The sequence below is a fragment of the Bos javanicus genome, chromosome 25, assembly GCF_032452875.1.
Source record: "Bos javanicus breed banteng chromosome 25, ARS-OSU_banteng_1.0, whole genome shotgun sequence".
Classification (NCBI taxonomy): Eukaryota; Metazoa; Chordata; class Mammalia; order Artiodactyla; family Bovidae; genus Bos; species Bos javanicus.
Window position 1 is genome coordinate 41,504,974 of NC_083892.1, and position 27,071 is coordinate 41,532,044.

General features: G+C 68.3%; 1 protein-coding gene across 2 annotated transcripts; it reads left to right on the forward strand.

Moving 5' to 3' along the window:
- The first annotated feature begins 1,487 nt into the window (after window positions 1-1,487).
- On the forward strand, window positions 1,488-25,653 carry INTS1 (integrator complex subunit 1). 2 transcript variants are annotated; one of them, XM_061402371.1, is made up of 47 exons: window positions 1,488-1,847; window positions 2,481-2,771; window positions 4,919-5,115; window positions 5,209-5,346; window positions 5,603-5,762; window positions 5,863-5,968; window positions 6,060-6,246; window positions 6,336-6,481; window positions 6,772-6,913; window positions 7,111-7,287; window positions 7,720-7,828; window positions 8,398-8,518; window positions 8,882-8,959; window positions 9,469-9,626; window positions 10,088-10,184; window positions 10,649-10,740; window positions 10,917-10,977; window positions 11,443-11,640; window positions 11,961-12,090; window positions 12,313-12,492; window positions 12,700-12,849; window positions 13,181-13,360; window positions 13,485-13,589; window positions 14,379-14,546; window positions 14,633-14,744; window positions 15,495-15,656; window positions 16,170-16,316; window positions 16,470-16,568; window positions 16,807-16,931; window positions 17,178-17,432; window positions 17,620-17,779; window positions 17,980-18,120; window positions 18,277-18,451; window positions 18,530-18,653; window positions 19,244-19,374; window positions 19,771-19,858; window positions 19,947-20,173; window positions 20,260-20,383; window positions 21,293-21,426; window positions 21,725-21,917; window positions 22,387-22,514; window positions 22,807-22,919; window positions 23,702-23,815; window positions 24,637-24,707; window positions 24,908-24,999; window positions 25,111-25,220; window positions 25,342-25,653. In XM_061402371.1, exons 1-47 carry the CDS (start codon window positions 1,790-1,792, stop codon window positions 25,455-25,457), a joined length of 6,570 nt encoding a protein of 2,189 aa, XP_061258355.1. In that variant the 5' UTR covers window positions 1,488-1,789; the 3' UTR covers window positions 25,458-25,653. The 2 variants fall into 2 exon arrangements, with proteins under 2 accessions (XP_061258355.1, XP_061258356.1); XM_061402372.1 differs by lacking the exons at window positions 1,488-1,847; window positions 2,481-2,771; window positions 4,919-5,115; window positions 5,209-5,346; window positions 5,603-5,762 and having other exon boundaries at window positions 5,885-5,974.
- The last annotated feature ends 1,418 nt before the right edge of the window (window positions 25,654-27,071 follow it).

A 27,071-nucleotide genomic window follows, 5' to 3' on the forward strand; every position in this document is an offset into this window, starting at 1 on the left:
CAGACCCGCCGGGGGAGCGGAGGTGGGGCTGGTGGGGTCAGGGAAGGCACCTCTCTGGCTGGGGCTGGGCTGTGAGAACCACACAGCATCTTTGCTCAGGGGGTTCCCTGGTGGTGCGGTGGATAAGAATCCGCGTGCCAATGCAGGAGACATGGGCTCGGTCCCTGGCCCAGGAAGACCCCACAGCCCGTGGAGCAACTAAGCATCTGCACCACAATTTCTGAAGCCCCTGCACTCAGGAGCCCATGCTCTGGGACAAAAGAAGCCACTAAAGTGAGCCGCTCACACCCCAAAACCGTAGGGAGCCCCCACTCACCGCAGCTGGAGGGAAGCCCACACTGCAAGGAAGATCCAGCACAGACACAGACAAACAAACTTAATTTTAAAAAACAAACAAGAAACCACCTCTGCATAAACACCCTCACAGAGACGTGGCCGAGACCAGCAGGGCTTCTAGCTGACAAACGTCCGGGGACGCCGCCTCCGTGTGCGCTCAGTCCGGCAACGCGGGGGCTGCCGAGAGGACAGACTGTGCAGCCAGCGCCCGCCCCCCGGACCCCTTCCCCGGCAGGGGTCTCTCCAGGCCCGCAGCCCTTTCTCCGAACACCATCCTCGGGAGGAAGGCCGGTCCGGGGCTCTGACAGCCGCCGGCAGCTGGTCCGGTGCGTCTACACTGGCCACCGTCCGCAGGTTTTCACCTGAGCCCACCCTCTCTGCGCCTTTCAAAGCTCAGCGCTGCCCCCACTGCAGCATTACTGAATAAAATCCGTTTCTCAGCTCCGGGCCCTGTCCGGCTTCCTTCGGCAGCGATGCCGCCTTTCCGACGCGCTCGGTCGGTGAGTGGCGCCCGCGTCCTTCCCACGGTCGCCTCGTCCTTCGCGCGGGGACCCTCCGCTCTGCCTTCAAGGGGGCCGCCCGCTGCAAGTGGCCGGGTGGGGCCTGGCTGTCCACCCGATCCTCGTTCCTGGTTGGGAGGTGGGGACGGCGTGGAGACCCCCAGGAAGAGGAGGACGTGAGGGTCTGGCGTGGAGCCGCACTCGGCGCGTGGTTGGCGACCACGTCCTCAGCACCGAGCGGGCCCCGCTGCGCAGGCCGGCGCCCCGAGGCCGCGGGAGTCCCGAGGCCGCACCCCGGGGCCCTGCCCGGTGCCGGCTTGGCTGCTGGGCTCCCTCCTAGACGCCCTCCCCCCCAGGGAACCCCGCAACCTGCCCTTCGGCCCACAGGTGGGAGAGCACTCTGAAGGCCCAGCACGTACGGGGAGCAGCCGAGGCCACCCTTCCGAGCTGCGTGTTCTTGGGCTCGACACTCACTAAGGGCAGCCGCACCTGCGGGAGCGGGTGACAAAACCCGCCTCACCGAGGAGGCTGCACCGGCCTCCCGCCGCCAGAGGGCGCTGCAGGCACCGCGGACCCGCTCGCCTTCCCACCCCCACCCCACCCCCCCCTCGCTGTTTTGCTTCCGGGTGTTCCGGAAGTCGGGCTCAAAGGACGACTTCCGGTTCTGGGGCGGCCGCGACGGTACCCGGGCGCCGGTGCGATGGGCATCTATCGCTCTCAGTAGAAGAAACTGGGTCGCCTCTGCCGGAGAGACGGAGCCTCCCGGGATCCAAGGCGGAAAGGCGGGGTCGCGCGGCCGCTTCAGGAGTTGCTGCCCGCGGTGGGGCGGAGTGTTCGCCCCGGGCCGCAGTCCCAGATTGGAATGAATGGGCGAGCGGCGGGCTGCTGACTAGCGCGGGTCTTCCCCCCAGTGCGGCGTCGGCAGCGCGGAGCGGCGAGGGCTCGGGGGCAGGATGAACCGGGCCAAGCCCACCACTGTCCGCAGGCCCAGCGCTGCGGCCAAGCCTTCGGGTGCGCGGCCTCTCCCCGCGGCACACGGCGCAGCGCCTTCGGGTCGCGGCTTTGTTTCCCCGAGCCGAACGCGGTTCCCAGGAATGGGGTCTCGGACAGCAGCCCTTGGTCCCGGGGGCCCTGGGAGTCCCGGGACGGGGGTCTGGGACCGCCGCCACCGCCTCCTCGACCCAGGCCGGCTCGTTGGTCTATGCATCCGAGGCCGCGGACCGCAGCCCAGGAGTGCCTGGCGGGAGGAGGGGGCGGCACAAGCAGGGGCTGACAGCAGGCTGGAGCCAGACTGGCCTCCAACCCGCGCTAGCTGAGTGGCCTTGGGCGCTTTACTTAACTTCTTTGTGCCTGGTAGTACTCAACCTGTAAAGTGAGGTTAATGATGCCTGTTTCAGAAACTTGTTGAGGGTGAAGGGACCGGAAGCTGATAGGCTGGAAACGGCCTGGTGTGTAGTCAGCGCCGTGTGACTGTCCGCTGTTGCTCACTGGCCAGTCCCAGCACTGCTGTGCACTTGCTGGGTGTCTTGTTTTTTCGCCTGCCCCGACCGTAGTCGAATCCCCATGGAAATGGTGGGAGGTTGGAGTTGTTCTCGGACTCCTTTTCTACCTAGCTGCTGTGTGAAGGTGCGTGTCCCTCTGCAGGTCACCCTCCGCCAGGAGACTTCATTGCTCTGGGCTCAAAGGGTCAGACTACTGAGTCGAAAACAGCCTCCACCCTGCTGAAGCCTGCCCCTTCCGGCCTGCCCTCGGAGCGGAAGCGGGATGCTGCGGCTGCGTTGGCGGGTGCCTCGGCGTTGCCGGGGCTCACCAAGCGCCCCAAACTCTCCTCCACGCCTCCGCTGAGTGCCCTGGGACGCCTGGCTGAGGCTGCGGTTGCAGAGAAGCGTGCCATCTCTCCCTCCATTAAAGAACCATCCGTGGTCCCGATTGAAGGTAAAGACAGCTTCTATACGTCCCCCAGAGAGCACAGCCCCTGCCTCGTCCGTGCTCCAGGGTTCAGAAAGGCTACTTCCAAGCTTAGGAGTGTAGGTTCTTTGGAGAATGGAGGACAGGAGTCAGCTGTGAGTTTGTTTTTCAGAGCATCTCTCATAGGGCCGCCTTCACTGCACCTCTGCTTCAGACTGACAGTGATGGGAGGTGCTTGTCACTCAGGGCAGGGTGGCCCACATCGATCTGGGGCTGCTGCCGAGTGCGCGCCTCTGTGGCCCTCTCTGGGGAGCAGACAGCCGTGCAGGGGCCTCCTGCATTGGAAAGCCTTGCACGGGTTCCTGCCGGCCCTGCTCCAGGGCTGGAGCGGGCGTGAGCCTGATGTTCTCCTGGAGGGCTGCCAGCTCCGGTCCTTGGGGAGCAGGCGCACTCTGTTGTTCCCTTGCTGGCCTGGCTATTTTCCGAGGCCGCCTCTGTGACAGTCTTCTCTGAGTGCAGGGAGTCCAGGGCAGTGCAGACAGACAGGTGCTGTCCTTGGGGGCTGTACGTGTCGTGAGGACCCTGTCCACCCAGGAGGCGGTAGCTTGTGCTACCTCACTCTCTTCCCAGTTCCTAACGGTGCAGAGTTCACCTGCTTGCTTTTTATCTCTTAGCTGATGAGGTATCATGACAGCATTAGAGACAGGCATAAAGCTTACCCACAAGCCCGCTGTTTACACAGAAGCTGTTCTGCCCTGGACGTTCCCGTTTTTCTGGAGGTCGGGTCTGTTTAACATCACATCAGTCCTGGGTGTTAAAGTGTACAGGGGCTCACGTGGCAGCCAGGGAGGGGAAGGCCCATCGGGGAACCGGGGAGAGAGGAGGCCCGTCAGGGACTGTGGTGGGAAACAGAGCCTGACAGGCTGGCTGGGATTCGACTGGCAGCAGGACTACGAGAGGAGCCGTGGCCTGGCGGCCTTCGTGCTGGTGGAGGGGCCCGTGCTCAGGCCAGGGCCGGGGCTGTGCCGGGCAGCGGTGAGACCCGGGCGGAGACTGGCCCGGGGCTGCGCTGGGTGGCAGCCGCCTCGGATCTCTGGCTCGGGGTCCCTCCCTGGCGGCTGGGCCAGGTCAGCACTGAGCACTTGAGGGACCGAGTCCCGACTCAGGCCACAGCTCTCTCCTCACTGGCCATGCTTTGGTTTTATCATCACACGAGTCCCAGATAAGGTGGCTTTGAAGGTTACTTGGAGTATGGTTATGAAAGGCATGTTACAAATGAAACACATTTAGCAAAACAGAAGAGGCTGAGTTCAGCTACTTCATGGCGTGTGGCACTTGGAGTGTCTCCACGGCCAGGACTTTCTGAGCTCCACCCCTCTTCCTGCCTGTTTGTCTTTCTCCCTGGCACGTGGAGAGCACTCGGGGAGTGCCGGTCAACCTCTGTCCTCCATGCATTTGAGTCAGAAATCCATCGCGTTGCCATCACTTGGGTATCTAAAAACACAGTCCTAACAAAACCTCTTGGGTCAGAAAAGAAATCACAGTGGAAGTGACAGAACAGGTAGACCCAAACGATCGTAAGTGCGGCACAGATCAGACGTGGGTGGAGCCGCGCCTGGCCCGGGGGGCCCTCAGGTGGGGAACGGGGAGGGGGGCCTCTGGTCCCGTCAGAGGAGGAAGGTCGGGGCCGGGATGCCCAAGGAGGTAGCAGAGGGAAAGAGCAGAGGGCAGCTGCGCGGGGGGAGAGTCGGAGCCCTGGCAGGCTCTCAGCGATGCAGGGAGCAGCCTCTGAGGGGCAGACGCGGGGAGGCCGCAGTGGAGGAGGAGGCCCGGGTCCACAGGTGGTGCCCGGCCAGCCCGCTCGGAAGCTCAGGGAGGGACCAGCTTGTAGAAAAGGAGGTGTTCCTAAGCCACGCACCTGCAGCGAGAGGCTCTAGCAGTGCCTGGGGGGCTCCCGCACGGCCCCTCCTGGGCCTGGTCACTCCTGGGGGTCGGGCAACCCCTGCACCGCACGGCCCAGCTGCCCCGCCCACTCCCTGGGGACCTGCGGTCGTGGCTCCACCCCAGGCCCTCAGTCAGGTCCCTGGAAGTCGGCCTCGGCAGCCCCTGGCCTGGGGGCTGCGTGGAACGGTCTGGCTCGGGGCTGCCCACCTGACTGGGCGTTCCCCCGGCAGTCCCACCCACGGTGCTGCTGGACGAGATCGAGGCGGCCGAGCTGGAGGGCAATGATGACCGGCTGGAGGGCGTGCTGTGTGGGGCCGTGAAGCAGCTGAAGGTGACACGGGCCAAGCCGGACAGCGTCCTGTACCTCAGCCTCATGTACCTGGCCAAGATGAAGCCCAACATCTTCGCCACGGAGGGCGTCATTGAGGTGAGGGCTGCCGTCCCCTCCTCCATGCCAGGAAGTGGGGAAGGGGCGGGCAGGGCCAGACGGGCCTCCTCGCCACCGCGCCATCTCCCGCAGGCGCTGTGCAGCCTCCTGCGCCGGGATGCCTCCGTCAGCTTCAAGGCCAAGGGCAACAGCCTAGTGTCTGTGCTGGCCTGCAACCTCCTCATGGCCGCGTATGAGGAGGATGAGAACTGGCCTGAGATCTTCGTCAAGGTGAGTGGCCTCTCCCAGGCGATCACTCTTGGTGAAGGGGGCAGAGGGCCGCGATTGGGGTGGGGGGACTGCTGGACCACCGGGGGGTAAAGGCGTCTGAGCCCCGAGGGCCGCGTGTGGCAACCCAGGGCATCTTCTGCCCCGAGCTGCTGGCTGTGAAGGGGCAGCCAGGGCCTGGGGAGGCTCCCAGCTTGCTCCTGCCCTCACACGGGGTCGCAGGAGAGGGCAGGCTGAGGCTTGGGCTCCGTCCTGGCAGGTGTACATCGAAGACTCCCTGGGGGAGCGGATCTGGGTGGACAGCCCGCACTGCAGGACCTTTGTGGACAACATCCAGACAGCCTTCAACACCAAGATGCCCCCCAAGAGTGTGCTCCTGCAGGGGGAGGCGGGGCGTGGCGGAGGGGACCTCAGTGCTGGTGAGAGCCCCTGCGGCAGCTGGGCTTGGGTTCCCAGTGGGAGGGGCCCGGGTACGCGGCACCGAGGGGAGCCGGTGTCCACTAGGCGCTCCTTCTGCAGGGAGCAGCCCACACCCGTCCCTCACGGAGGAGGAGGACAGCCAGACGGAGCTCCTGATCGCCGAGGAGAAGCTCAGCCCCGAGCAGGAGGGCCAGCTCATGCCCAGGTAGGTGTGCCGCGTGCCCCCGGCCCGCGCGGTCCCAGGAGACCCCCGCCTGCCTGCCTTCCTGCCCGCTGCCGTCCCCCCTCTGGCCTAGGTACGAGGAGCTGGCGGAGAGCGTGGAGGAGTACGTCTTGGACATGCTGCGCGACCAGCTCAACCGGCGGCAGCCCATCGACAGCGTCTCGCGGAACCTCCTGCGGCTGCTCACCTCTGCCTGCGGCTACAAGGAGGCGCGGCTGATGGCGGTGCAGAGGCTGGAGATGTGGCTGCAGAACCCCAAGGTGAGGCGCGCGTCTGCGCGCACGCGCGCGGGGCCCTCCTGCGCCGAGGCCGCGGGGCTGACAGCGTCCCCCGCTCCCGCCGCCCGCAGCTGACGCGGCCTGCCCAGGACCTGCTCATGTCCGTGTGCATGAACTGTAGCACGCACGGCGCCGAGGACATGGACGTCATCTCCCACCTGATCAAGATCCGTCTCAAGCCCAAGGTCCTGCTCAACCACTACATGCTCTGCATCAGGTGCGCGGGGGGGCGGGGACGCGGGGCCGCCGGGGGTGTGGGGCGCGGGCCCGCCGGGGGCGAGCTGCAGGGGTGGGGGGCGCGGGGCCGCCGGGGGCGGGGGCACGGGGCCAATGGGGATGTGGGGCGCGGGGCCGCCGGGGGCGAGCTGCAGTGGGGACGTAGGGGGTCGCGGGGCTGCCGGGGGCACTGGGGGCGGGCGGTGGGCGTGGGGCCGCCGGGGGCGGGCGGCGGGGGCATGGTGGGTGCGGGCGGCAGCTGCTGGAGCTCCCTCTGCTTTCGGGGCCCAGGGAGCTGCTGAACGCGCACAAGGACAACCTGGGCACCACGATCAAGTTCGTGATCTTCAACGAGCTCTCCAACGCGCGGAACCCCAACAACATGCAGATCCTGTACACCGTGCTGCAGCACAGCTCCGAGCTGGCGCCCAAGGTGGGGCCCCGCGACCCCGCCCCGGAGCCGCTGGAGGAGAGGGTGTGGATCGGCGGGTGCAGAGCGCTGTGAGGAGGCTCTGCTGTCCCGGGGTGTCTGGTCGCGGGCTCTCTGGGCAGGCCTCCTGTTGGCCCATGAGGTGAGAGCCGCGGGGGCTGGGGCGGGCGGCCGGCAGCTCCCGCGGTCTCTCTCCGCAGTTCCTGGCCATGGTGTTCCAGGACCTGCTGACCAACAAGGACGACTACCTGCGCGCCTCGCGGGCCCTGCTGCGCGAGATCATCAAGCAGACCAAGCACGAGATCAACTTCCAGGCCTTCTGCCTCGGGCTCATGCAGGAGCGCAAGGAGCCCCAGTACCTGGACATGGAGTTCAAGGTGCGCGGCGCCGCACCCCCAGGCCACCGTCCCCGCGGCCCCTGCGCTGGGTGTGGGGGTGGGGCAGCAGTGTCTGGTGTGCGCAGACCGACGGCGCCCCCGTGGCCCGGGTCTGCTCAGCGTGGGTTTTAGGGAGTTTGGGGAGGCGGGAAGGGCCTCTGGAGAATAGGACTTGGGGCCGAGAGTGGTGGATCTCGGGAGCCACGTGAGCTGTCAGCAGACAGCCCCTGGGGGTCCTCTTCTCCGAGGGTAGCTCAGTCCAGCTCTGTGGGCTATACCTCCCCTTGTGGCCCGACCTGGCCTTGCTGTGGCTGGTTCTTGGTCCCTAGCATCCTGCCGTCCTGCTGGCCGTGGTGGGGGGTGGGTAGAGGGGAGACGGGGACGTGGACCGCTGCGCTGAGCTGGGCTGGGCGGGGCTGCTCTGTCCTGCAGGAGCGCTTCGTGGTACACGTCACGGACGTGCTGGCCGTGTCCATGATGCTGGGCATCACTGCCCAGGTGAAGGAGGCTGGCGTCGCCTGGGACAAAGGAGAGAAGAAGAGTGAGGAGCTGGGGGCGGGCTGCCTTCTGCGGGGGGCTCTCGTGCTGGGGAGGCGGCCTTGGGTGGGAGAAGGGGGCTCTGCTCTGAGTGTGGGCCTGGGGCAGGAGGGTCGCAGCTGCAGCTCGGCTCCTGGAGTCCCAGGAAACTGCTGGTTCCTACTCTGCCCAGGCGGAGAGCAACCGCTCCCAGCCCGGGGTCGCCCTCTGCTGGTTTGCTTGTGCAGGTCCTGGTGCCTTTGGGCTGGGAGTAGGGTAGGGGGGCAGGGCAGCGGTGTCTGGGTCAGCCTGCTCTGGGTCATTACTGACCCTGGAAAGGGTTGGCTGCAAGGCCCTTTAAGCGATTGGCTGGAAGGACACTTGGGATTTCAGGGTTTCAGTTCCCTGAGGTGTCCTCAACCCTGGAGGACGGTCAGGTGCTGGCGAGCCTTGCCCAGCCGTCTCAGCCGCCCCCCCCACACCCCCCATCTGGGGCCCCGCTCCTCTGTGACGTCTCAGGGTGCTTGTGCCGCCCAGGCTTTCTCCGTGCGCCTGGCTGCCATGCAGGCGATGTAACCGGCTCCTCCTCCCCAGACCTCGAGGTGCTGCGCTCCTTCCAGAACCAGATCGCTGCAATCCAGCGGGATGCCGTGTGGTGGCTGCACACCGTCGTGCCCTCCATCAGCAAGCTCGCCCCCAAGGACTACGTGCACTGGTGCGGCCGGCTCTGCCTCGCCCCCGACCGGCCGCGCTCCCGGGGCTCACGGGTGACGAGTGACAGGGCTCCTCCCCGGATGACAGGCCACTAGCTGGCGCCAGGCTGTCAGAGGCCAGAGGGGCCAGGGGGCAACAGCCAAAACCTCGCGGTGTCCGAGCTTCCGGCAGGGCGTCGGGGAGGCGGGGCCCTGTCTGGTGGGGTGGGGCGCCCCCTGTTGGGAGGGGCCCATGGCCTGCCAGCCTCCCAGGCCTCACTGCAGAGCCAGGAGCCGGGCCATCGCTCTGCGCACGGGCTTCCCCGCCCACGGGGGCTGATGGGGTGGGGCCAGGACCCCAGCCTGACGGCCCTCCCCCGCTGCAGCCTCCACAAGGTTCTCTTCACGGAGCAGCCCGAGACCTACTACAAGTGGGACAACTGGCCCCCCGAGAGCGACCGCAAGTGAGCAGGGCGGGGGCGGGCCTGGGGGCGGGTCCCTGAGCCCGCACCCCGCCGCCCTTTCCCCAGACGCACTGTGCAGGCCCCTGCGCCCTCGCGCATGCTCGGCTGGGTGGGCCCCGCCCCTCGCGTCCAGGCAGCGCGCACACGTGTCCTCTCTGCCCTCACCGGTCCCCGAGCCGGGTCACCCTCCCTGAGCTTCTGACAGGTCGCTTCCCTCTTCTGCCTCTTTGGGCCCCACCGCGGCGTCAGCGTGCTCCTCCACCCCTGCCGGAGCCCCGCCCCTGTCTGAGGGCACGGCACGGGGCCGAGCTGGCCTGTGAGACCCCCGAGGCCCGGCTCCCACTCCGTCCTCCGCAGGGCTGTGGGGCCCGGTCCACATGGGCATCAGGCACAAGTGACCATGGGGAGGGTGGGCAGTGCCCCCTCTGTGCCCAGGTGAGACGAGCTGGGGCTTCCCCTGCCCTGGGGGTGGGCTCCCACGAGCCCTCCTCTGCCCGCTCTGCCCGCAGTTTCTTCCTCCGCCTCTGCTCGGAGGTGCCCATCCTGGAGGACACGCTGATGCGCATTCTAGTCATCGGGCTCTCGCGGGAGCTCCCTCTTGGCCCCGCCGACGCCATGGAGCTGGCTGACCACCTGGTGAAGCGGGCTGCAGCTGTGCAGGCTGACGGTGAGGGCCTCCCGCTGCTGGCTCCCCTCCCCGCGACCTCCCGGGCCTCCGTGTGTTCTCTGCACGGTTGAACCCGGCAGGAGTGTCTGTCCCCCGCCTCTCTGAAGGGCTGCGGGGGGGCCTGAGGCGGAGCCGCCCCCTTCTAGAGCGTGTGTCTCGCTGCTGGTGGGCCTGGGCTGGCCTGCAGCGTTGGGGGTCTCGCCGTTCCCCTGCTCGCCCTGGCGCACCCGCTGCACCCACAGGTGTCAGCGTGTCCTCGCCCGTCCCTGAGCCCGGCCGTGCTGCAGCCTCGGGCGCCGCGCGGTGCGGTCGTGCCCTGGCGCCCCGGGGCTCCTGCGGCAGCGCGCCCGCGCCTGCGTCGTCCCCGCCCCCCTGCCCTGTGCCCTTGCTCCTGGGCGTCCACGGCCCGAGTCCAGGCGGGGCGTGCACCGAGGGACCCGCGTGTGGCTCCTGCGTTTCAGACGTGGACGTGCTGAAGGTGGAGCGAGTGCAGCTGATCGACGCCGTCCTGAACCTGTGCACCTACCACCACCCCGAGAACATCCAGCTCCCGCCAGGGTGAGGCCCCCGGCACCCAGGTCCCCCGACTGCCCCGCTCTCTCCTCGGCCCGCAGCACTCTGCTGCTTGGTTCCCTCGTGTGTGAACCAGGCGCTGTGTCTGCTTCGGGACGACAGTGCGTGCACGCCGTTTCCTCAGCGCCCGACCGCGGCGCGGTTTCCATTTGCCGCGTGCGTCACTCGTTTGCGGATGTGATAGGGTGGTCTCGGCGCAGCCGCGGGGCTCCGCTGCCGTCGTCTGCGTGACCTGACAGCGTCGTTCCTCCAAGAAGCCTCTGCCCATCCGCTGGTGCTCCCCTCCCCTTCCCCTCAAACACACACAGCCGTCAGACGCCACGAGTCCTGTAGCTTGGACGTTTCTGCACGTTTCACATCTGAGCTGCAGTGGCTGCGTGGCCCCTCACAGGATGTGTGTGCTGTTGCCGCCCGGTGCCAAAGCTGAGCTGTGGCCATCTTGGTTCCAGGTATCAGCCTCCAAACCTCGCCATCTCCACCCTCTATTGGAAGGCGTGGCCCCTCCTGCTGGTGGTCGCTGCGTTCAACCCGGAGAACATTGGTGAGCGCCCACTGCCCCAGCCAGCCACGGCCACCTGAGCCTGTGTGGGCCTTGCTTCTCCTGGATGTTCCGCTCATCGGGCCGGGGGGCAGAGCCTGGCGAGGGGCGGGCTGATGAGTGGGGAGGGGCTGGGGGCGGGCCAGGGTCCCCCGGCCACCTGTTGCCTTGCCCCCTAGGCCTGGCCGCCTGGGAAGAGTACCCCACGCTGAAGATGCTCATGGAGATGGCAATGACCAAGTGAGTCGCTTGCCACCACGCGGGGCCAGGATGCGGGGGCTCGGTTACACTCAGAATGTGTGTCAGGGGTCCCGGCCTTCAGGCCCCCGGAGGGCGCCTGTGTCTCTGAAGTGGGAGTCGGCTTGGTGCCTGTGCCGGAACACCTGGCCCAGTGGCAGGGGTCTCGCACGGCCCTCCCGCACACATTCTGTTCTGGGTCTGGGGCCCTGACGCCTATTGGCCAATTTTGGAAGCACCAGCGTGCGGTCATGCGGAAGGACAGAGTGGCCGGCTGTGGGCTCTGAGGGACACCCGCTCCCTCACTGAGGTCTGACTGTGGCGTGTTGCCGATGGCCCCTGGACACGTTGCACAGTCTAACGGCTCCATTCGGGCTTGGGCCAGGGACGTCGCCACGGGCTCTGACCCCTACTCTTGAGCACTCCCCGGGGGCGGCACTGTGACAGGCTCTCGCCCCCCGGTCCCAGCAATTACTCGTACCCGCCGTGCACCCTGACGGATGAGGAGAGCCGCACCGAGATGATCAACCGGGAGCTGCAGGTCTCGCAGCGGGAGAAGCAGGAGATCCTGGCATTCGAGGGGCACCTGGCCGCAGCCTCCACCCGGCAGACCATCACCGAGAGCAGCAGCCTGCTGCTGTCCCAGCTCACCAGCCTCGAGCCCCAGTGCGTGCGCAGCCCGGGGCGTGGGGGCGTGGCGGGCAGGGGTTGGGGGGTACAGCTGGCCTGGCTGGCAGGGGGCAGCCGGGCGGGCGGCGGGGGGCGGCCAGGCCTGGGGGGTGGGGGTGGGGCCAAAGGGAGGCCGGGCCACACTGTGGGTGAAGCCAAGAGCCCCCGAGGCCAGGCTGAGAGGGGAGGAGCCACGGGCCTGCGGGAGGATGGGCAGCTGGCTGCAGGTGGGAGGCAGGCAGGCCCCCCCCATCCACTCTTAGCTGGGGGCGCTTCACTTGCTGCTTTGACACACACGTGTTGCCTGGCGCTCTCAGAGGGCCACCCCGGAGGCCTCCGCCTCACATCCTGGACCAGGTGAAAGGCCTCAACCAGTCCCTGCGCCTTGGGCACCTTCTATGTCGGAGCCGGAACCCCGACTTCCTTCTCAACATCATCCAGAGGCAGGTGAGCACCCCCAAGGCTGCGGGGGGCCTTCCCGAGGCTGCGGGGGGCCCTGGCATCAGATGAGACTGTGGGCTGGAGGGCACGCCTGGAGACCGGGCCCTTCAGCCACGGCTCCGGGGTGCAGAGAGCTGCCTCGGGAGTCCCCGCTGGTGGCGGGCAGTTGCTGGGGGGAGGGTGGCAGCGGGACTGACTAGAAAGAGCCGTGTGCTGCTGCCCGCCCAGGCCTCCTCGCAGTCCATGCCCTGGCTGGCCGACCTGGTGCAGTCCAGCGAGGGCTCCCTGGACGTGCTGCCCGTGCAGTGCCTGTGCGAGTTCCTGCTGCATGACGCCGCTGATGAGCCCGCCTCGGGCGGGGAGGAGGAGGAGGGCGAGAGCAAGGAGCAGAAGGCCAGGAAGCGGCAGGTGAGTGCCCGCTGGGGGCCCACACGCCTGCCCCGACCCCAGACACCTGGGGCCCACATGCCTGCCCTGACCCTGCCACCCTCACATGCCCAGCCTGACTTCTGATCCCCGGGGCCCCACATGCCCACCTTGATCCCATCTCCTGACCCCACCCCCCGACCCCAGGCCCCACACGCCCGCCCTGACCCCCGACCCCTGCCCCCACAGAGGCAGCAGAAGCAGAAGCAGCTGCTGGGCCGCCTGCAGGACCTGCTGCTGGGCCCCAAGGCAGACGAGCAGACCACGTGTGAGGTGCTGGACTACTTCCTGCGGCGGCTGGGCTCCTCGCAGGTGGCCGCCAGGGTGCTGGCCATGAAGGTGAGGGGACCAGGCCCTCTGCTCCCCTGGCACGGTTGTCTTTCCTGTTAAAACGACCGTTTTTCTCACCGGGGCTTCACCGGAAGAGACTATCAGGGAAAAGGGCATGGTAGGAACGTGCAGACACTGGGTCCTGGCCCGCCCGGGCCCTTCCCGCTCTGGGGTGACCGGAAGTGTCCCGGGGGCGGCCCTGTGTCTGTCCTGCCGCCTCCCAGAGGCGCTGGCGCCAGATTCCCGGGCAGCCAGCCCACTGTCCTGACAGCTCTGAGTACGCGGTGTCTGCTGGGCTGGAGGGAGCCGGCAGCCCCAGAGCCCGATTGTCCGCTTCTAGGGCTTGTCCCTGGTGCTCTCAGAGGGCAGCCTGCGGGACGGGGAGGAGAAGGAGCCGCCCCTGGAGGAGGACTCGGGCGACGCGGATGCGCTGCAGGGCTACCAGTGGCTGCTGCGCGACCTGCCCCGGCTGCCGCTGTTCGAGAGCGTGAGGAGTACCACCGCGCTGGCGCTGCAGCAGGTGCGGGCGGGGGCGGAGGCGAAGGGCGGGGCACCGAGGGGGCGGGGGCGGGCGAGGGGCGGGGCCGTCCCCGTCGGGAGGGGCCGGGGGCCATCCCCTCCGCTCACACGGCCCCCCTCCGCAGGCCATCCACATGGAGACCGACCCACAGACCATCAGCGCCTACCTGGTCTACCTGTCCCAGCACACGCCCGTGGAGGAGCAGGGCCAGCACAGCGACCTAGCCTTGGTGAGGGGGCGGGGCTGGGGGAGCTTGTGAGCGAGCAGGCGGCAGCGCCACACCTTGGCTCTGGGTCCCGAGTGCTGGGACCTTGGTAGGGACCTTCTGTCCAGAGCAGGAGTCGAGGGCAGGAGCCCCCGTGTCTCTGGGGCTCTGGGCCCGAGAGGTGTGGTTTGGCCAGCCTGGGAGGCGGAGGGGCGAGGTCCACGCATCCTGCTCCTGTGGGGCCCCGTGAGCCGGGCACGGGCCTGTGTTCTCCCGCGGCCTGCTCTTTCGTGGCCGTCTTTCTCCTGACCTTGCTCTTCTATGAGCTTGTCGGCTGACAGCGCGGGGGTCCTGAAGGCTCCAGGTCCCTGTAGAGGGAGTGGAGGGATTGGCTGAGGACTGAGGTTGGTGGGCAGTGGGATTCTGCCCAAGCCTGGCTTCTTGCCGAGGGGCCGGTGGCCCCTGCCTTCTGAGTCTGGTCTAGGGGCTAGCCTCCCCCACGTCACTGCTGCCGGCTGCAAGTAGACGCGTCTGGCTGTGGGCAGGCGGCTTTTCCCTGTGGGTCCTGAGCCGTCTGTGTTCCTGTCACTCCCTCCTCTCCGAGGGGCCAGCCTTCTCCAGTTCACAGCCCGTGTGCCTGAGGGGGCTGCACACGGGGCCTCGTCTGTCGTCGGCGTGCTGGCCGGTGCTGGGGTGTCTGTGCCAAATGGGGTGCGGCGTCAGGTGGCCTTGGCCAGGGATGGGCCGTTGGCCGGGTGTGACGGGAGGAGAGCCCGAGCCGCTGACCCCGCCCCCTGCCGCCCGGTCCCCTAGGACGTGGCCCGGCTCATCGTGGAGCGCTCCACCATCATGTCCCACCTCTTCTCCAAGCGCTCCTGCAGCGCCGAATCGGACGTGGTGCTGGCAGCCCTGCTGTCCATCTTTTCCCGCTACGTGCAGCGCATGCGCAAGAGCAAGGAGGGCGAGGAGGTCTACAGCTGGGTAAGGAGGTGGCGCCCCGCCAGGCCCCGCCCAGCTCCGCGGCCCCGCGCCCCGCCTCGGCCTCTCACGCCGCCTTTTTCCTCCAGTCAGAGTCGCAGGACCAGGTCTTCCTGCGCTGGAGCAGCGGGGAGACGGCCACCATGCACATCCTGGTGGTCCACGCCATGGTCATCCTCCTGACTCTGGGCCCGCCCCGTGGTGAGCAGGCTGCGGGTGGTAGGGCCGGGTCTCCGGTGGAGGCAGACGCCCCTCCTGGGGAGCACGTGAACCTCTCCGTGGTGGGGCCCCTCAGGTCCAGCCGCTGTCCCGTCGTCCTGAGGTGCACATGGGTGCTGCCGGACACCTGGGCCTGCTTCTCCTGCCAGGTTTCTGAGGTGGAGATGTCCACAGGGCTGCCCACCGAGGGGCCGCAGGTCCCCGCCACAGGCCTGGGTGTGGCCCTTGACCCGCTGCCCAGGGGCTGTGTCCAGAGCTGGCTGATCCTCTGGCTGCCTGAGACCTCCTGGCCTGGCAGCCTCTCCATCCCTCCTGTGAGGCTGATGGTGTGGGTGACTCTGCGTCTTGTGTCCAGGGAGGCGGCCTTATGCCGGTCTGGCCTGCTGGCTGCCCAGGGCTTTGTGGAGACGAGGGCGGGAAGGGGCTGGTTCGGCCAAGCCCACGGGGCCCAGCACACGTGCTGGTCCTGGCCTCACCCGGCTTCTGGGGGCCTGGCCGGCTCCCTGCACTTCGATCTCCTTGACCGAGAGAGGAGAACACGGTGGTTGTGAGGGTTGGGTAAGCCCGCCTCTTGCAGGCTCTGGCGCCCGTCGCACTTGCTCTTGGTAGACTCCCCCCCGCCCTGTTCCTCAGCAGCCCCGGCTCCCCCGTAAATTGGGGACACGCTGGCATCAGCCCTCAGCCTGAGGTCCCAGAGTGGCTATGGTGCTGACTGCACCCTCTCTCCTGAAGCTGGTGACAGCGAGTTCCAGGCGCTGCTGGATATCTGGTTCCCGGAGAAGAAGCCGCTACCCACAGCCTTCCTGGTGGACACGTCGGAGGAGGCACTGCTGCTGCCCGACTGGCTGAAGCTGCGTATGATCCGCTCAGAGGTCCCTCGGCTGGTGGACGCCGGTACTGCCCGGGGCGGGTGGACAGCCCAGGGAGGGGGGCGTTGGTACTGCCAGGGGTGGGGGACAGCCCGGGGGGGGACAGCCCGGGGGGGACGCTGGCACTGCCTGGGGGGATCTGGGCCTCGCCTCTCACTGTAGGCCGTTGCCAAGGAAAGAGGGCAGCTCGGGGGCCTCTGGCACGTTCTGGGACGTCTGTTGTCCGGCTCATGTCTAGACTTTTCAGGGAGCTGTCTCTATGTGCAAGCTGTTACGGCCTTACAAGGCCCCAGAGAGAATGGGGTGCTGGAGGAGGGAGGGAGGCAGTTGGTCTGGACTGTGGGGTGGGCTGGGGCAGCCTGCAGGGAGGAGGAAGGGTGCCCAGTAGCTGGGGAGGCCAGGCAGGTAGGGGGTGAGTTGGTTTGGGAAACAGGACACACGTGGGCAAGTCTGACGCGGGGCGGGGGCTGGGGGACCCAGTGGCTGCCCTTGGGGCTGTCCGGCCCTGCGCCCGGCCGCTGAGGGGAGCTGCCCACAGCCCTGCAGGACCTGGAACCGCAGCAGCTGCTGCTGTTCGTGCAGTCCTTCGGCATCCCCGTGTCCAGCATGAGCAAGCTGCTGCAGTACCTGGACCAGGCCGTGGCCCACGACCCCCAGACCCTGGAGCAGAACATCATGGACAAGAGTGAGCACCAGGCCTTGCCGAGCGCCCCGGGCAGGGGCTCCAAGCGGACGGCCGCCTCAGACGCCGCTTGCGGTCCCGGGGAGGCAAGGGGCTCTGTGGGCGCGGTGGGGAGGAGCCCCGCCCTGCGTGTGGTCACCCGCGGTGTCCCTGCAGACTACATGGCCCACCTGGTGGAGGTCCAGCACGAGCGTGGCGCGTCCGGAGGCCAGACCTTCCACTCCCTGCTCACAGCCTCCCTGCCCGCCCGGCGAGGTACCGCGCACGGCCACTCGGGCAGCCCTGCCCCGTGTCCCCCTCCCGCTAGTGGGTTCTGTGCCTCGTGGGCCTCGGGAGCCCCGGTGAGGCTGGCATCCCGGGCGAGAGCTCTCGGTAGGGCCCGTGAGCTGCTTCTGTGGGCGGCGGGCCCCGGGCGAGCCTGGCCTTGGGTGGCAGGGTCCCAGTGAAGCGGGTGGGAGGGCTTCTCACTGACACTGCTCCTCCCTCCCTGCAGACAGCGCAGAGGCGCCGAAACCCAAAAGCAGCCCAGAGCAGCCGCCGGGCCAGGGCGGGACCCGGGCCGTGGCACGGGTGCGGGCGCTGGGCCCAGAGGACGACCTGGCCGGCCTGCTCCTGCAGGTAGGGCCCCGCCCGGGCCCGTGGGCTGGGCTCCCCAGGCACAGGAGCGGGTGCTGCAGAGCACACGTGCCGTTTCCTGGCTGCACGCTTGCACACACGTGTGTGCACAGGTCACACGTGGTCTCCGGGGCCTGTTGCCCTTGGCCCCCCTGTCCCCAGTCCACGGTCTCCTCCGCACGCCCACCTGGAGAGAGTGGTGGATGAGGGTGTCCGCTGCTGGCCTGACAGCCCCCTTTCTTTGCACAGATCTTCCCATTGAGCCCGGGCCCACGGTGGAAGAGTTCCCACGCACGCCCTGCCGCCCTGGCGCTGCAGCAGGCCCTGGGCCGGGAGCTGGCGCGAGTCCGCCAGGGGAGCCCCGAGGTGCCAGGTGTCGCCGTGCGCCTCCTGCAGGCTCTCGCCACCCTGCTGAGCTCCCCACACGGCGGGGCCCTGGCCCTGGCCATGCACCGCAGCCACGTCCTTGCCTGCCCCTTGATGCGCCAGCTCTGCCAGTACCAGGTGGGCCGCGGGTGGGCCGCGCTTGCCTCTCCCGCCCCGTCCACGCCCGCACATGTGCTTGCCCTGTCGTGTGTCCTCAGGATCACTGGGGGAGCTAGGTGGGCCCTCACCGTGGAGGAGGGGCGCTGCGCGGCGGGTGGGTTCTGGGGCTCTGGCCCCGTCTGAGCCGTGCCTTGCCCGCCCCCAGCGCTGCGCGCCCCAGGACACTGGCTTCTCGTCACTCTTCCTCAAAGTGCTCATGCAGGCCCTGCAGTGGCTGGACGGCCCCTCCGTGGAGGCTGGGCCCCTGCAGGCCCAGCTCAGGCTGTTTGCTGCCCAGTGCTCGGCGCGGCGCCGGATCAGCAACGGTGAGGCGGGGCTCCCAGGCTCTGCCGCTGCGTCGGGGGGCCTGTTCCCGGGGGCGCCCAGCGGCATCGGGGGCGTGGTCCAGTGGTTTCAGGGCCAGGGCCCAGGGGTGGCCCCTCGGGGAGGGGAGTGTGTGGGGGAACTGAGGGGGTCACTCCTGGGGCCCTGGCGGGAGTCCACCCAGTCACACTCTCCCCTGCAGTGCGGAGCGGGTTCCTGCACCTGGTGGAGGCCCTGACATTCCGCGGGGACCCAGAAGCGGTCAGCTCCACCGTGCGTGCCATCGTGGCCACCCTCAAATCTGGGGAGCAGTGTGACGTGGAGCCCGAGCTCATCAGCAAAGGTACTCGGGCCGCGGGCTCCACTGAGGACCCCCTTGCCGCTCCAGAGTCCCTATGCCGGGTACCCCCAGCAGAACAGAACCCCGGGGGTGGGGCTGTCCGTCCTGGAGTCGGGCATGCCCTGGGCCCGTGTGACGGGCACCCCTTCTGATCTGCAGTCCTCCGGAGTTTGATCGAGGCGAGGTCACCTCACTTGGAGGAGCTGCTGGCCGCACTCTTCTCCACCGCGTCCGCCGTCCCGCCCTCGGGGCCCGTGGCGGTGGTCAGCTCACTGCTGCTGCCAGAGAAGGAGGAGCCCCTGGCCCCTGGGAAGCAGGAGGCCGACAGCTGCAGGTGAGTCGGCGGAGCTGCGGTTGGGCCTGGGGGCAGTCCCGGGCGGCTGTGTCTGACCCCCAGCCCCTTTCCCTGCAGCCAAGAGGCCATGCTCCTGGGGCCCTGCTCGGGGCTGCTTGTCGACTGGCTGGAGATGCTGGACCCCGAGGTGGTTGGCAGCTGCCCCGACCTTCAGCAGAGGCTGCTCTTTTCCCGCGGCAAGGTGGGGCTCACCGGGCCGGCGCGCGCTCTTCCGTCGGTTCTGGCAGGCCCCAGGCTGGAGTCTCATCGGCCGGACAGGTCCCAAGTGTGCCGAGCCAGTCGCCATGACCGGCCAGATCTGGTCACAGAGGCGGGAGGGCAGGGGTGAGGTTGGTCCCTGTGGGCCCAGGTCCTCGCAGGGCGCTGGAGGGAGAGTGGAGCCCACCTCCCCCTGACGAGGAGTGGGGGCCGGAGCCCGCATCAGGGCCCTTCTGGCTGTGGAAAGACGAAGAAACGCTGACCGGGAGGCCGGGGAGGGGTTGTGCGACCCCTGGCCCTGCTCCTGCCCTGCGCTGGCGGGTCTGCGCTTCTGAGGGTGCGGGTCACACTCCGCGCCCACAGTGCTGCTTGTGTGTCCCGTCTCTGAGAGGTGGGTTTAGTTCAGCCCATGTTTTATCTGCGGAGTGACCCGCCAGCCTGGGAGGCCCTGCCCTGAAGTGGCGGCTTCTCCCTGCCCTGTGCCACCTCCTGCAGGCTGCCCGCCATCCACTGACCCCATCTGCCAGAGCTGGGCAGCCCGGTGGAGACCAACCCAGGTTTCCTCTGTCCTAGGGCAAAGGCCACCCTGGCCCCCAGGTGCCATCTTTCCGTCCCTACCTGCTGGCCCTGCTCACACACCAGTCCAGCTGGTCCACCCTGCACCAGTGTATCCGCATCCTGCTGGGCAGGGGCCGGGAACAGAGGTGAGCCCCCGCCACCCCACAGGCTGGCTCCTTCCTTGGCACCACAGGCGTTGTGAGGCCCCAGAGTGCTGTGTGCAGCCGCCCAGTGCAGAGCTCCTCTGGGAGCCTGGCCCAGCACCACCCTGGCCCCTGCAGGAGCCGGCTCTCTGGCCCGGGTGGCCCTGCTCTGGGTGGCCGGTGCCCTGTTCTCCAGTCACAGTAAGGGCTGTTGTCAGTGCCGCGTGGCTGCAAGTGCGGGGCGGGTGGGGGAAGGGCTGGACGAGGTCGGGCGGGTGGCCCACGTCCTCTGAGCCCGGCCGGGGTCACAGCCGACAAGGGGCATCTTGCCGGTCCCATCCGCCTCCCTCCGCCTGGAGTCACGCCTCCTGCTGGGTCTGGCCTCCCCACCTCCTCCAGGTTTGACCCCTCGGCCTCCCTTGACTTCCTCTGGGCCTGCATCCACGTCCCTCGGATCTGGCAGGGCAGGGACCAGCGCACCCCACAGGCAGGTTTGGGGTGTCCCCTGCCCAGAGGGCGGGGTGGCCCGGGCATGGCCATGCCGCGCGGGACTGACCGACCGCATCCGACTGCAGAAGCGGCGGGAGGAGCTGGTGCTGCGGGTGCAGCCGGCGGAGCTTGTGGGGCTAGTGGAGCTGATCCTGGCCGAAGCGGAGGCACGCAGCCAGGATGGGGATGCGGGCACCTGCGGGCTGCTCCAGGCACGGCTGCCCCTGCTGCTGAGCTGTTGCCGCGGTGGCGACGAAGGCATCAAGAAGGTGACGGCACACTTGACAAGCTGCGTCCAGCAGTGGGGCGACAGGTGAGGGGCCACCCGGCTCAGACTGTGCGGGGCGGGGTGGGGGGTACTGCCCTGGCCACGCAGCCGCCGCATCTGCTCTCCCACAGCGTGCTGGGGAAGTGCAGCCGCGACCTGCTGGTGCAGCTCTACCTGCAGCGGCCGGACCTGCGGGTGCCCCTGCCTGACGTCCTGCTGCACAGCCAGGGGGCCACCGGCAGCAGTGTCTGCAAGGTGAGGCCCGACGGGCTCCTCAGGGCGCCTGGGTCCTCTGCTTGGGGGTAGAACCCAGACCAGGAAGTAGGGAAGTGCTTTTTCTCAGAACTCGGTGAGGGTGGATGAGTGTCTGAAGTTGGAGCCTACCGTGCCTCCCTCTCCTGTCTGACCTCTTGAAGGGTCCTTCCTCCGGGAAGTCTTCCAGGTGTGGAGCAGAGCAGAGTGGGCGTCCCCCCGTGTGCCCCTCGTTCCCTGATGGGGACTGTTGAGAAACGCGGACTGCGCGATGTGTGTGATGATGTCTCCTGTGCCCGGCCCCTGCTCTGTCCCTGCACATCAGCCGGGCTCCCTGTGGGCGTGGTGACTTCGAGCCGCTGTGCTCGGCGCGTGTGGACAGCGTGCCCCTTCCTGGCTGCCTGCCTCCCCCACGTGCCTAGTGTGGTCTTCCATGTTCAGAGTCTGCCTTCCCCTCCTTTCAGCGGTGCGGGGGGGTTGTGGTCTGCGGGTCTCCCTGCCCCCTCCCTGCCTTCCCTGGGCAGGGCCCTGAGTCGGATCTGCCTCCAGCCCTGCGTCCCAGGAGGAGGGAGCGACGTTTTTCTAGCTTGCTTTCCTTTGTGTGTGTTCTGTGTTTCACACACCTGAAGTTAAGCTTTACCTGTGAGGTCGGTCTTTCTCACCTGAGATAGTTCAGGGCTTCTGTTCTGTTTCCGGGGAGCGGCTGATGTCACACTGCGTGCTGAGGTTGGCCAGGACCTCTGGCTACAGCCAGCTTGATCCTCTGAAGCCCCAGAAAGCAGTGGGGGCAGGTTTCTCTGGGACACCATGAGGGGCCTCAGGGACTGTGCCAGGGCCTTGGGGCTGAGCCCAGGTGGGCAGGTGGGCACGAAAGCCGCGAGGGCCCTGGCCCTGACCCCCTGCCCCTCTCAGCTGGACGGCCTCATCCACCGCTTCATCACCCTCCTGGCGGACACCAGCGACTCCCGGGCATCCGAGAGCCGAGTGGCCGACGCCAGCATGGCCTGTCGGAAGCTGGCGGTGGCCCACCCCCTCTTGCTGCTGAGGTACCGCCTGGCTGTGGGGCGTGGTGTCTCCCCATGCCCAGCCAGGGGCGGGCCCCACACCTGGTGTTCCTGTAGGAATGGGCTCTGTGGCGGTCATCCTGGGGCTGGTCAGGGCCGGAGGCTGCTTGCTGACGAGCCAAGCCTGGGGGGCAGGGCCGGGTGAGTCGGTTGAGCAGCCAGGAGCCTCGCAGTGGGCATCCGTGGGCTCGGGGTGGTCTCTGTCCAGCAGATGAGGTCTCTGAGGGGAGGGGAGAGGCTGGGGGACGCCCAGGACCAGGCGGCTCTGGCTTGGCCGCAGGCACCTGCCCATGATCGCCGCCCTCCTGCACGGCCGCACGCACCTCAACTTCCAGGAGTTCCGGCAGCAGAACCACCTGACCTTCTTCATGCACGTGCTGGGGGTCCTGGAGCTGCTGCAGCCGCAGGTGTTCCAGAGCGAGCACCAGGGGGCGCTGTGGGACTGCCTGCTCTCCTTCGTGCGCCTGCTGCGGGTGGGTGCCCCGTCCCTGTGCCCTGCCCCGCTCTGCCCCCACCTCCAAGCCCCCTCCCACCCCCGCCACCATGCCCTGCCCCCCCATTCTGAATTCTCTCCCCAGTCGGTTTGTCCCCCTGTTCCCACAACTGCAGCAGGCTCGGTCCTCCTGACCAGGACTGGGGGTCTGTCCACTGAAGCCGCTGGGTGAGGGCAGATGTGGCTCCAGGGAGCCCTGCAGGAGAGCGGAGCCCCGGGCTGCAGGGGGGCGGGGGCAGGGCCAGGCCCCCAGCTGCCGCCCTCCCGGGGGAGCCCCTGCGGGGCGTGGGCCAGGGCCACTCCTGAGCCTCAGGGACCCAGCAGAGGGCGGCACCTGGTGGTGTCCAGCCTGCGCTGTGAGGCTCTGGGAGGGGTGCGCGCAGGACGGGGCACACAGCCTCCGTCTGGGGCAGCCCCGGCTGAGCGCCGCCTCGCGATGCCCTTTGCAGAACTACAGGAAGTCCTCCCGCCACCTCGTGCCCTTCGCCAGCAAGTTCGTGCGGTTCACCCACAAGTACATCAGCTGCAGCCCTGCAGCCGCCGTCGCCTTCCTGCAGAAGCATCTGAACGTGCTGCAGTGAGTGCACCCCTGTCCCAGCGTCTCGGCCGGGGCCCAGCGTGGCAGGGCTCAGGGCGGGGAGTTCCCAGGGCCATGGTGCCCGGGTCACAGACGCTGGGCCTGCGCCAGGGCCGTCCTGAGCTGGCTCCCTCCTCCCCGGCCCCCTGAGTCCCCTACCCCCATGCTGCTCAGGCACAGCCCTGGCCTCCCCCTCCCCGCCCCGTGTGGCCCTCAGGCAGACCTTGTCGCCATTTGCCCCCTGCATGTGGTCCTCACGCAGAGCCTTGTCTCCCCCCCCTTGTCCCCCTAGTGACCTGTCCCTTGACAGCAGCGACCTGGTGATGCTTAAGTCGCTCCTGGCGGGGCTCAGCCTTCCTAGCAGGGACGGCGGGGCTGACCGGGCACTGGATGAGGAGGGTGAGGGTGAGTGGGGCTGGGCTTCTGCTGGGCGGGGCCGGGCTGGACTCCCCTGGGCGTCCCCGGGGCGTCGTTGGCTCTGGCTCTGGCTCTGTGACGCTCGCGCAGCCCCAGGTGGTGCCGTGGCCCACGTGACCTCCAGCACCTGCTCTGTGGGACCAGTCGGGTCCTCTGTCCCCTTGCCTGGCTGCATCCACATTCCTGCCCCCGTTCGCGGCTCCCACCGCCCTGGCGGCAGCCCGGCGCCTGCAGCAGCGTGTCCAGCGAGTGGTGGGTTCGTGAGCAGGCTGAGGACCCGGGGGCCGCGCTGACGCTGGTCCTTCACGGCTGTCCTGCCCCCGGGGGCTGCCCTGACGCTGGCCCCTCACGGTCGTCCTGCCCCGGTTTTGCCCAGTCGTTGGTGCTGAGTGTGACTTTCAGCCATCCGCTGACACGCCTGGCACAGTGCCTTTATTGAGCACCTGCTGTGTGAACGGTGGCAGCAGGGAGTGCAAGGCTCTGGGGAGAAGCGCGTGTCTCCCAGGTGGCCCCCAGCAGGCTCGTGGTCTTATCACACACTGAGCGCCCGCTGCATGTTGGTGCTGTGCCCAGCCTGGGCAGGGCCACGTCTTCGGGTATCTGCCCTGACTCCAGACGCTGCTCAGCAGGGACACCCTTCCTCTCCACGCTGGGGTCCTGTGGCCACAGCGTTGAGTGTATCTGGCTGCATAGGCCCTCTGTGGACGGTGGCTGAGGGCGGGCCATCCTGTCCCCTTGCCCCTGACTGGCATTGGCTTCCTATCTCGCAGATGAGAGCTCGGCTGGCTCCCTGCCTCTGGTCAGTGTCTGCATCTTCACTCCTCTGACTGCAGCCGAGATGGCCCCCTACATGAAGAGGCTGTCCCGCGGCCAGACGGTTGAGGGTGAGTTAGGGGTGCGTGCGCCCTCCAGGCCGGGGTGCCCCCATGGTGGGTGGTGGCCCCCATTCTGTCCCTGTGGTCCTGGGTCCCAAAGCGGCCCTGGCTGTCCTGGCTTCTCCTGGGGGGCATCCAGAAGACAGCAGGGCCCCTGGGAAGGCTGGGAGGGCCGGGTCTTTGCTCATAGTGGGGGTGGGGCCATGGAGAGGGGCTTGGAGGAGGAAGCTGCAGACCAGGGTCGGGGGTGGGGGCTGCTCTGCTGGCCAGTGTTCTTGGGGAACCCCCTGGAGTCCCCGTGGACACCAAGGAAGGGAGGCCTGGCGAGGAGCTGGCCGGTGGCCCCTGGTCCCTTTCGGGGGAGCTGAGCCCGGGTGGCCCCTGGGGGAGGGCAGGGCGGTATGTCTGCAGCATGACTCTGAGGTGGGCACAGACAGACACCCAGGGATGTGGTGCACACACAGATCCCAGCCCCGCAGACCTGACGGAGGGTCTTGGGGGAGCGTGCACCTCCGGGTCGAGCCCAAACCAGAGGCGCCGTCCCGGTGGAGTCGGGGAGGCGGCAGAACCGCAGGCTTGGCGTCCTGAGGTTCTGGGGGCGCCCTGGCCTGAGCGAGCGCTGAGGTGGCGTGGAGGGTCCCAGGAGGCTTGGGCGCCTTGTTCTGAGCAGCCGAGCTGCACCTGGGACCCTGGGGCCTCGGCCAGGCTGGGATCCCTACCCGTCCGGTGTGGGGCGGGCAGCGGGCCAGCCCCGGACTCTGCCCCCCGCCTCTAGGCTGCTGGGGTGGGGGGGACACATCTCCGTCACACACGCCCTCTGCTCGACTTAGATCTGCTGGAGGTCCTGAGCGACGTGGATGAGATGTCTCGGCGGAGACCGGAGATCCTGGGCTTCTTCTCGGTGCGGAGCAGCCGCGGGCCCCAGGGGGCTGGGGCGGGAGGCATAGCCACCCCCACCTCCTTCCTGCAGGGGCAGCGCGCCTTGCCATCCAGCCCAGAACTGAGGCGGAGTGGGGCTGGGGGAGTGGGGTCCCCGGCCGCGCTTGCTGAAGCGGGGAGCCCTAGCGGGAGGTGGCCCCGCTGACAGGCATTCTCCTGCAGACCAGCCTGCAGCGGCTCATGAGCTCGGCCGAGGAGTCCTGCCGCAGCCTGGCCTTCAGCCTGGCCTTGCGCTCCATCCAGAACAACCCCGGGTGAGCTAGTGTCCCCGGGGCTAGGGCTGTGGGGGGCTTTGGGGCCTTGGCTGTCCTGGCTCAGGGTAGGGGTGGGGGGGCGGGGCTCCCCTGAACTCGTGGCTTTTTCAGTATTGCAGCCGACTTCCTGCCCACATTCATGTACTGTCTGGGCAGCCGGGACTTCGAGGTGGTGCAGACAGCCCTGAGGAACCTGCCTGAGTACACCCTCCTCTGCCAAGGTCAGTTTGCTGCCCCCGGGGGCCTCAGTCCTCCGGCCGGGAGCAAGAACAGGCAGAGGCTCCGCTCCCGAGAATGGCTGGGGTGCAGGGGCAGAGCTGACGGGCCCTCCTCCGTCCGCAGAGCATGCGGCCGTGTTGCTGCACCGGGCCTTCTTAGTGGGCATGTATGGCCAGATGGACACCAGCGCCCAGATCTCTGAGGCCCTGAGGATCCTGCACTTGGAGGCCATGATGTGAGCCGAGCTTCAGACCACCAAGGCGGACCACGCAGCACTCGGAGCCCACGCCCAGGGCCTTGCCGGCAATGGGGGCCACCTTTCCCAGAGGCTGTCCTGCCTGCGGGTGCTGGGGGCGCAGCCGGGGGGGAGGGTGCTGACATCCTGTGGGTCGTGGCTCAGAGTTGGGTTCAAATGAAACCTGTTGAATTCTCTGATCCCGCTGCCTGTGTGGTTTTCAGAGACCTGAGGGGGCTCAGGGGGAATGAATGGGAGCCGGGAGCCTGGCCCAGCCGGGAGACAGGAGGCCCCCTGCCTGGGCACAGTCCTGGCCCTCCAGCTAGCTCTCCTTTCTGGCAGCGCTGGGGGGAGAGACGATGGTGCCCGGGCGCCCACTGCCCACGGGCCCGGCTTCATCAGCGCCTGGGGGAGTGGGGCGTGCTGGGGGTGCAGACTAGCCCCCACTCCATCCCCAGAAGGGACCATTGGGCCTGAGGCTGCAGGCTTCCCTCCCGGAAGCCTCTCTGTTCCAGCTGCAGGGGGACGGCCAGCCGCATCTGTCCGCTGAGGGTGGCTGGCGGCCCCGCGGAGCCGCAGTGCTGGGGGCTGGTCTGCCCGGGAACTTGGCCTGGGGCACCGAGGGCAGGGGAGGGCCCTGGGGCCCCCAGGCGGCACTGGTTTCTCCAGGCCTGTGTCCATCTTGCGGGGTGACGCCGTTCTCCCACATCGACGCTCACAGCAGCGGGTGTTCCCCACGCACAGGGCGCCTCCGTCTTCCCTCCCACTGCCCCCCAGGTTCATCACCGCCGCCCCACCCCCCAGCAGGGTCACCCGGTTCCTGCTCAGCCCGGGCCACCAGGGGCCACTGAGGCTCTGATGGGCCCAGGCCCTGGAGGCCGGCCTGGGTGAGGCAGACAGGCCCTTGGGGGCAGGGGCGGGCAGTGCTCTAGCCCCCAGGGATGGGGCTGTGCTCCCTGCCCAGGGCCCCGGGTCAGCCGTGGCCCTGTCTGGCTGCAGGACGGCCTCACAGGCCCTCTCCCACCCCTGCGCCCTCACCCAGCCTCCCTGCTCCCCTTGCCCCTGACGGGTCAGCCACACAGCTGCCCATGCGATGACCCCTCAGTGTCCAGGTCCCGCCCACTTCCCGGTGAAGCCCCCCAACGCCCTCCTGTCCTGTCTGGGTGGCTCCTGCCCAGGGCATGTGGGATGGATACCCCACCTGGGGGCTGGAGCCCCCCTGCCGCCCCTGCAGAGACAGGCATGGACCTGAAGGGTCCCCTCCCAGCCTGGGTGCCCTGCAGAGAGCCCCATGGCACCTCCACAATGCCACAGCCCCCATCTGGGCCTGGGTGGTGGCTGTGGGGACATCTGCAGGTCTCACCCGGGCCAGGGTGGCCAGAAACAGGCGCCCTGGGGTTTTGGAGGACTGGGGCTGGGGCGTTTCACCTCAACACGGGCTGAGGACGGGCCCAGCTGGCAGGCAGGCTCTAGGGGAGCCTGGGGCCCCTTGCTGCCCAGTCCCAGCAATGTCAGGGCCGAGGCTGGCAGGGAGGCACAGCCGGGCCCTGGGAGAGGGGGCGCTGCCCGCCCCCACCCACAGGGGCAAAGGCAGGGCTGTGGGCAGGTGGCTGTGGCT

Coding starts and splice junctions, on each gene's coding strand:
- INTS1 (XM_061402371.1), top strand. CDS start 1,790: ATGAACCGGGCCAAGCCCACCACTGTCCGCAGGCCCAGCGCTGCGGCC. Junction 13,361..13,484: donor CCGCGCTGGCGCTGCAGCAG/GTGCGGGCGGGG, acceptor CCCCCTCCGCAG/GCCATCCACATGGAGACCGA. Junction 25,000..25,110: donor TCCATCCAGAACAACCCCGG/GTGAGCTAGTGT, acceptor TGGCTTTTTCAG/TATTGCAGCCGACTTCCTGC.